Source organism: Euleptes europaea, chromosome 1 (genome assembly GCF_029931775.1).
Source record: "Euleptes europaea isolate rEulEur1 chromosome 1, rEulEur1.hap1, whole genome shotgun sequence".
In the NCBI taxonomy this organism is placed as follows: Eukaryota; Metazoa; Chordata; class Lepidosauria; order Squamata; family Sphaerodactylidae; genus Euleptes; species Euleptes europaea.
Window position 1 is genome coordinate 10,156,386 of NC_079312.1, and position 9,173 is coordinate 10,165,558.

A 9,173-nucleotide genomic window follows, 5' to 3' on the forward strand; every position below is an offset into this window, starting at 1 on the left:
GCGGTTGGGCGAGGCAGGAAGCCTTCAGCCCTGCTGGGCTGCGTGCGCATGTGGGGGAAGGAGGCGGTGTGTTGGTGCTCTTTCCTGCCACCCCCCTCGAAGGCCAGCCGCAGCAGCACCAAGCCCAGCCCGGGGGACAACGGCGGCAGCAGCCTGGAGCTGGACTTTTGGGAGCCGGCTGAGGGGGATGAGGAGGAGGCAGGCGGCAAGGAGGAGCTGCTGCTGCTGGAGCCTGGAGGAGGAGGCCTGGCCTTATCGCTGCTGGCCTCCCCGTCGCCGCTGCCGCCCCCCGGGCTGGGCTCGGTACTGCTGGCGGAGGCCTTCGAGGGGGACGGCAGGGAAGACCGCGAACACACCGCCCTTATATGGCTTCTCCCCTGTATGAATCTTTCGATGGACAGTAAGGAGGCTATTGTGAGAGAAGCACTTTCCACATTCTAAGCATTTATATGGCTTCTTCCCTGTGTGAATCATTTGATGTTGAGTAAGGTGGCTTTTCCTATAGAAACACTTTCCACACTCCAAGCATTTATACGGCTTCTCTCCTGTGTGAATCTTTTGATGTCTAGTTAGGCTGCCATTATCAGAGAAGCACTTTCCACACTCCAAACATTTATATGGCTTCTTCCCTGTGTGAATCTTTTGATGTCTAGTTAGGTTGCTATTATTAGAGAAGCCCTTTCCACACTCCAAGCATTTATACGGCTTCTCTCCTGTATGAATCTTTTGATGTCTGGTTAGGGTCCCATTGTGAGAGAAGCACTTTCCACACTCCAAGCATTTATATGGCTTCTTCCCTGTGTGAATATTTTGATGTATGGTTAGGGTGGCATTCACAGAGAAGCACTTTCCACACTCCAAGCATTTATATGGCTTCTCCCCAGTGTGAGTCTTTTGATGAGTAGTTAGATTGTTATTCTGAGAGAAGCACTTTCCACACTCCAAGCATTTATATGGCCTCTTCCCTGTGTGAATATTTTGATGTTTGGTTAGGGTGCCATTATGAGAGAAGCATTTTCCACACTCCAAGCATTTATACGGCTTCTCTCCTGTATGAATCTTTTGATGTCTGGTTAGGGTGCAACTGTGAGAGAAGCACTTTCCACACTCCAAACATTTATATGGCTTCTCCCCTGTGTGAATCTTTCGATGTTCAGTAAGGTGGCTACTGTAAGAGAAGCACTTTCCACACTCCAAGCATTTATATGGCTTCACCCCTGTATGAACTCTTTTATGTAAAGTTAGGTTGCTATTATGAGAGAAGCACTTTCCACACTCCCAGCATTTATATGGCTTCTGCCCTGTATGAACATTTTCATGTGCAGTTAGACTACCATTATGAGAGAAGCACTTTCCACACTTCAAGCATTTATATGGCTTCTGCCCTGTATGAATCCTTTCATGTGCAGTTAGACTACCATTCTGAGAGAAGCACTTTCCACACACCAAGCATTTATATGGCTTCTCCCCTGCGTGAGTCTTTTGATGTGCAGTAAGGTTGCTATTCAGAGAGAAGCATTTTCCACACTCCAAGCATTCATATGGCTTCTGCCCTGTGTGAACCCTCTGATGTGTAGTCAGGCTGCTATTATGAGAGAAGCACTTTCCACACTCCCAGCATCTATATGGCTTCTGCCCTGTACGAATCCTTTCATGTTTAATTAGGCTCCGAGTATGAGAGAAGCACTTTCCACACACCAAGCATTTATATGGCTTCTCCCCTGAGTGTATCCTTTCATGTGTTTTTAGTGCACTACTTCCAAAATTGCAGCTCAACCCATTCTTCTCCATTGAACCCTTACGCCTTGTCTTTCTTTTCTGTGTTTCATTTTGGGCAGAGACCTCTGGCTTATTTGTGCTCTGACAACCAACCAATTCCTTCATCTTCTTCTCTTTTACTTTCCATTTCCTTCTGCAATCCTTCTTTAGTACTGTTTGATCCCCAGATTTCACTTCCACCTGCTGATCTTTATCTTTTTCCAAAACTCTCCTTCCTAATTCCTTTTCACTCAGCATCTCCCTCACATCTGCAACTGCATAAGAGAGAACAGAAATTAAGTAAGAATGAACCGACACCAAATACCAGTAATCAGGTAAAGTCAGTAGTGAATGGCATTTCCTATAATGGAAGCCACAGTCCTGGACAAATGTCAGCAAAATTTAACCACACACTTGGCTGACTTGGAAAAAGAGAAAAAGATGACCAAAGGAAGGGGCAGAAAGCTGCTCTTGAGACCACATTCAGGTTAGTATTTTTTCTGGTGCTTATTCAGGAAACATACAGAAAGAGAATAGGGAAAGAAATGTTTTTGTTTTTTTTTAAATCATGACAAAAGGAATGAAAGATGGAAAGATGGCCTGAGAATTGTCCGGCTGTCCTCAACCAGGGCTTTCTCGGCCTTGCCCAGGACTGATGGGACTCCCTCTCAGAGGAGACCAGGACCCTACGGGACCTGTCACAGTTCTGCAGGGCCTGTAAAACTGAGATGCTCTGCCAGGCCTATGCTTGAGGGCTGAAATGGTTTACACAAAGCTGGCCTCCCTATCTCCCCCGACGTTCTTCCTACCATCTATGCGGGGGGAGCCTGACTGCCTTTTCAGGTTGGCCAAAGTCCTATAATTGAAACAGAGCACCACTGATGTTATATTTCAATCTGGAACTATTGTTTTTAAATTAATTATGTATTGAATTTATTCTTTTATTATGTTTTAATTATATCATTGATGTTAGTCGCCCTGAGCCTGGCTTAAGCCAGGATAGAGGGCAAGATACAAATCTAAATCTAAATAAAACAAATAAACAAATCTAGAGATTGAAGACATGGAAAGACAAGGTAGCTCTTTCTACAAACCTGGAAAATGATCTAGGTTTGCAGAAAAATCTGGCAAAAAGAAACATTGGGGCGTAGAACACCCAAAATAATAGAAGTAGTGCCTGTAACATAAGACACACATGCCTTCAGTGGCCATTGCAAGGCCATCACACAGTACTGTCAGCCTTCAAGCCTTGGTTTCTGTCAGTTAGAGGCACAGGCAGGCAACAGTGCCCAGCCAGCACCACACAACTGGGCCCACCCTGGCAGCTGAGCAGGCACATTACTAGGCCAGATTTCTCCCAGGTAGAAGGAAAGCTGAAGTAGGGGGGGGAATAAAGGTAGGTTGGCTGGTAGGTAGGAAAGAGAGACGAATGAACAGAATGATGAGGAAATGGGGATTGCCACAAGGAAGGAAACAGGTAATAGTGTTGGACAGGGGATATGGTGGGACATCAGTTGCCCCCAGAAACTATGCCAACTATTCAAGGAACTGGACGATCCTGGACCAAGGAACCCCGACTCCCCCCTCCAGCCCAGTGCCATGTGCTTTTAGTATTCAAAGCTATGGTTGGTGGTGAAAAGTGCCACAGCAAAGAGAGGATGGGAAATATCTCCCCTCTACAAAACAGCTGCAAAAAAGGCTTATGCGGTCTTATGGTCTATCCACAGAGGCACAACATGTAAATTGAAAGATGTCATAGTCTTGCTGTATTCCAAATAGGTCAGCCTGCACCCAGACTACTGTGTGCAGTTCTGGAGGCCTCAATGCAAAAGGGATGTGGACAGAATGGAGTGGGTGAAGAGCAGAGTGACAAGGAGGATCAGGGCCCTGGAGGCCAAGCCCTACGAGGATAGGCTGAGGAACTTGGGAATGTTCAGTCAGGAACAGATTGAGTGGGGACACAATTGCTCTCTTGATGTATTTGAAAGTCTGTCCCATACCCAATAATGAGTATCAATTAGGGACGGAAAGGCTAAATAGTAATTTTATTTGATAATAAGACTAGTGCAGCCTTTCTCGTTGGAATGGGCTGGGGGGGTGATGAGCTCCCCCTTGCTGGCAGTCTAAATGCAACAGTCAGATGAACACTTGTCTGGGATGATCTAGAATGATCGTGCATTGAGCACAGTTGGAGTAGATGGCATGTATGGCCCTTTCCAACTCTATGATTCTAACCTAACCAGATATTGTACCTCTCCCCACATCAGAGCCCTCTTCATCAACACAAATCTCTTTACCACAAGGGAATAATTAATGCTTTCATTTTCAGGCATTGTGATTTCCATACCCATGGGAGCTCCGTTATTTTGTCTGTGATGGATTGAAGTGTGCTCTGAAATTCAACAAAGAAAAGGGAAGATGCCGCCCCCTCTCTTCTCTTCCATGTTCATAATTAAAGGGAAAAGATCCTTACCCAAAGAGGCCATTGTCTCATAACTTTCCTTCATCACTTCCCAGTAGAGTTTCCTTTGGCCTGGATCCAGCAAAACCCATTCCTCCCCAGTGAAGAAGACTGCTACCTCCTCAAAGGACACTGGGGATCTCTGAAAGAGGAAAATATGTCACTGTTCGTCATCGATTCCTGTCTTCCAGTATTCAAGAAAGAAGAAAGGATCCCATTGGACACTCAGTGTGAAGCAGGCAAGCAGTATTTTCAATATATTTTTAACTTAAAATGATGTTTTTTTATGTAACATTTGCTAATTAAAATCTAGTTTCCACATCAGTCAGTTGGGAAGTAGAAAAACCTTTTGCGAAAACGTCGTGGCTAACCGGCAGTAAAAGTCTGGGCTGAACGCCAATAACCTTCAAAAAACGTCGTGGCCAACCGGCAGTAAAAGTCTGGGCTGAACGCCAATAACCTTCGAAAAAAGTAAATAACATTGGATCCTTTTCAAGGATGCTTTTAATGGCTTTAAGGTCCACTCTCTCAAAGCCTCCTCTATCTCTTCCACTTCCACACACTTCCCCCACCCCCATTCAAGCTGTTGATGAAGTCACCTTTCCAGCAGAGGTGCGAGAGCCAAATTCTCCCTCAGGCCGGGGGAAAGGAAAAAGAAGAGAGACCCCGTGGAACTGCCCATTCCATGCACTTCCTTCTCCGCCTTCCGGAAAAACCACCCCATGGACACCTAGGAAAGGCAGGGTTGACTTCTCTGGTGCTCGCAAGGTCCTCTGGGAAATGTCGTTCCCTGCAACTAGACCCAAACAGAATACAAAACCTGAAGTATTTGGGAACGTGGGAAATAAAGTTTCATTGTTTATTTGTCACTGTGTGGGGCAGCTTCACATGTATATCTTTGCTGTTTTCTGAAACCCAAGCCTGCTTGGGTGATTTCTGTCCCCTTCAGGCTTAATACAAAACTTACCTCACAGCAGTGACTTTGGGACCCCACAGGGAGGAAAGGCAGTAGGACGTTTGTTATACGTTTCATTTTGCCTATAGTCTGCCTGGAAATACTGACCTCTGAGGCTGTTCCTTTGTACAGTATTACCGCAAACCTTTCGTCAGAAAACACAGATAGGACTGTAAACAGAGTGCTGGAAAATTCCTGGAGATTTGGTGCAGCTTCCTACCCTCAGAACATCTTGGCACTGAAGGGAAGGCTTATACCACAAGAACAAAACTGAAGGCCGTAAATTTTCCAGCTGGTTCTCCCCAAGGGGTGGTGCCTCACGAGGGTCGCAGGCCTTTCCCAGCCTTGCAAACAAAGACCCTCCGGGTTAAACCCTTTTTCAAACTCCACGGACGGAACTCCAGACTTTCTAGATGCAGAACAGGAGCTCTGCCACTGAGGGAGGAGCCTTCCCCTGGCCTAGTCAAATCAATAAGACCTTCTCCTTCTATCAGCCTCAGTCACTCAAACAAAGGAGTGTGGAAGAGCCACTCTGCATCAAAATGGAAAGAACAGAGAACAAAATAGGAGCTGCACGGATTTGTTGTTACTGCAATTGTAACAGTATCTGACATGATCATGGTATTTTGTGAACATGTGCAGAATTAATTCCACATAGAGCTTAAACACATCATGCAATCTAAGCCACTACATAGGTTTGTGTAATGTATAATGAATGTCTGTGTCATGCTGACAGGCTAGCTCAAGGTTAGCTCTATCAAAGCTAACTACTAAAGTTACTCTGGCTTTGTCCTTGAAGGGGCAGCGCAGGGTACCTTCACTTATCTGTCCATAAAGTGTGCAAAAGTCACCTTTCTGACTCAGCTGCCAGATGTCAGAATCTCAAAGAATACCAAAGGCAGAATACTTGGCCTTTTCAAGGTCTCAATAGCTGAAACTGTGCTATTGAGGCATTAAAGTTCTCTTAAAGATAAGAGTAACAGGCTTACTTGCTCTTCTGTAATCTGCCCAAGGCTGTCAGTTACTAAAAGATGTTACACAGTGACAAATGTAAACAATAATTGTGTTTCATGAGTTATATAGTTAAATGTTGTGCTACAGATTTCGAAGTAGACTCATTTAATGCGTATAGTCCTAACGAAGAGGATGGTATAGAAATTAAATATGTAATGTGATCGTGTAACTCAGAAATGAGTGTTTATACTTTAAGCACAGAGGAGTGAAAGGGAAGGATGTCCATATTTGGACAATAAGATATCAGAGGACAGGAGCAGATGCCACTAAGCTCCTGGTATCTGATAAGAAAGAATAAAGGTACCCTTTTGAAGGATAAGGAAGAGGGGATAAAGGAACACTCTTCACTCTTAATGGGTCTAGAAACAGCATAAATACAGCTGCAGAACAGCTAGCACTTTAGAGTGCTATGACTGGCAGACTGCAGCTGTCTGATGTAGCACCTCCATCTCAAAAGGCTTGAGATGTAAAACATTGAAACTCTGGTCCTTGCGTGGACAGCAGTTCTCTAAGATATCTTGAAGTATCAAGATCTGGATATTTCAACATATCTTACTTACAGTCTTCTTGTGAGACTGCTCTATTCCTAGAAGAGGATAGAGACCCTTAGAATTCCTATTCTTTGAATGGGAATCTAAGTGCAGTGATCTTTCCATGTATTGGAACACTGAGAGTCCATTGTATTTATGGATTCTTACAAACTAAGCCTATTTGGCTTACCAATGCTAAGAAGCATCCTGAATACAGGGCTAATAGCTAGACCTCTGGGATTGTGTCAGAACGTCCTCTACTTAATAGAGGGACTTCTGAACCTCCTCAGAGCAAGAGACCAGAGATGTTCCTGAAGGGAAAGGAGACTCTCTGTATGTGAGATATGCACAATGCACATACACAGATTGTAAACAGCTTTAAGCTAACACATAGTATTTATATATTCAGCATTGCTGTCTAAAACTAGAAAGAACATGCATAGCATGTACATAGACAATGCCTGATCTTAATGATGATCAGTTAAGAATATTAATAGAAGTCTTTAAAGGATTCAAGACTTAGCAAATACAGATGCTCTGGGATAACTTCATATGTTCTCATAGAGCTTAGACTCTTACAGGACTCCAGATGACACAAATGACACAGCAAGGTATAGTGTGTCTTCTGTACAGAAATGTTATGATGTTTTGAATGGTTTAAGTTAGGATGCTTCTAACCAAATCTTTCTCCTAAGAATTAACCATATTTTGACAGGATTTCTGTAACCTTATATTCTGAATGAAGGTGCATTGCACTAAGGATACTTTATGAGTATATTCTGACTAAAATACTCCTTTATGGAGGCATAGAGAATGTGAATGATTACTTGCTACATAAACATGTTTAAGACTAATGATGTCTATCCTTATATGATATTTTAAGGCTTTGCAACCAAAAAGCATATATTGTATAATGTAAATAAATGTGTTTTTAATATACTTCTACTCTTGTCCATTATTATAAATTTATTGGCGTGTTCAAGAGATTTCCTAGGAGCAATAAGAAGTTTCTAGGAACCGTTGATTCCGGTCTAGTGGTGTCTCACTGAATAAGATAACATATCCCTTCTCAGGAAGGGGTCCTTTCTAAGAGTGTAGGCACTTAAAGGCCTGAACCACGACACAATGTTACTGGAGATTGTCCATCTCTCCCAATCAAAGCCCTCTTGATCAACAGATTGCTCTTTACAGCATGAAATGTTGAATGCTCTCTTTTTCAGATGCTGTAAGATTCCAGTTGTGGGACCTCCACCCTTTCCTCTGTGGCAAATACAACTATGTCCAGAAATTCAAGAGGGCCAACGGAAGCTGTCTCGGGTCATGCTGTTAAAGTAACTAGGCTCTTAGAAAGGATCACTTCCTGAGAAGTGATATATTATCTTATTCAGCCAGTTACCCAATAAGCACGACTCAAAGATTCCTACCAAAGTAGGCTTTCTACTGAAATGTGACAGTAAATTTATAAACAGTGGGTTTCATTTTACCATTTATTTCACATAAAATGTATGCATGTGAATATTTACACACTCTCAAAACATGTCATGAAGTACAAACATTATGATTCTTTTACATGTCATATATGCAAGCAATCTTAAACAATCTTAAGCAGTTTCTATGTTTCTTTATATTTCTCCATATAAGAGGTCAAACCTTAAACCTGTAATGTACTTTAATTCAGGAATATAAGTTACAGAAATCCTGTAATATAGGATTAGTACCAAGGGAAAAAGACCTGTCATAGTTAAAAGCATCTTAATTCAGAGTACCTGAAATGTAAGACATAAATTGTAGTAATCCAAGTATAATCTCATATTATTTCTAAATCTCACCAGCTCATATGCTTAGTTTAGGGAGCTTTGTAAAGGCTTAAACATAAATTAGGACCTTTATTCATTTTCAGGATATGCAAACCTTTTTCTGTAAGGATATTGTATTATTCCAATATTTCCATGTTCTTACAATACATCTTTGGGATATGCAAAGGTCAGAGAATCTCTGGTTCCTAGTTTATATGACAGCTGTAGTCAAAAAGCTCTTTAAGTAGTCCATGTCAGTTTTAGGAAACCATGGAGAATTCTTACATTATTCTCAGCCTATGTAAAGGCCTCTGATCTATGTTAGGAACAGGTTTATGTGTATGCAAAGCTGAAATCAGTCAGTGCTTTGTAGCTATGTGTAGCTTTATTATTCAAGAGTTGTTCTTAAAACTCTGAAGTCTCTCTATATGCCAATTGTAGAGAGATCGGTATGTGAACCTACAGCTCTGTGCAAGAGTTTCTGTGTATGCACTATCATGTCACTGAGTGCAGAAGCTTCCTCGGTTTTGTTGGGAAAACGTCTGGCTCTTGCCCTGAGAGATATCTCTGGTTGGTTAGAGGAATCTCCAAGAGTATCTCCATGAATTATATTCTTAGTCTCTTCAGCTCTGTGAAGGACCTGTATTAAGGAAGCTCCT

The 9,173-nt window shown here is 42.6% G+C and overlaps 1 protein-coding gene across 1 annotated transcript; it reads right to left on the minus strand.

The window, feature by feature from the left end:
- Window positions 1-252: 252 nt before the first annotated feature.
- Window positions 253-4,244, minus strand: LOC130487984 (zinc finger protein 501-like). Its single transcript, XM_056861599.1, has 4 exons — window positions 4,232-4,244; window positions 1,873-2,033; window positions 1,228-1,479; window positions 253-891 (listed from the first exon to the last, which is right to left on the minus strand). The coding sequence occupies exons 1-4, from the start codon at window positions 4,242-4,244 to the stop codon at window positions 253-255; spliced, it is 1,065 nt and encodes a 354-aa protein (XP_056717577.1).
- Window positions 4,245-9,173: the final 4,929 nt, after the last annotated feature.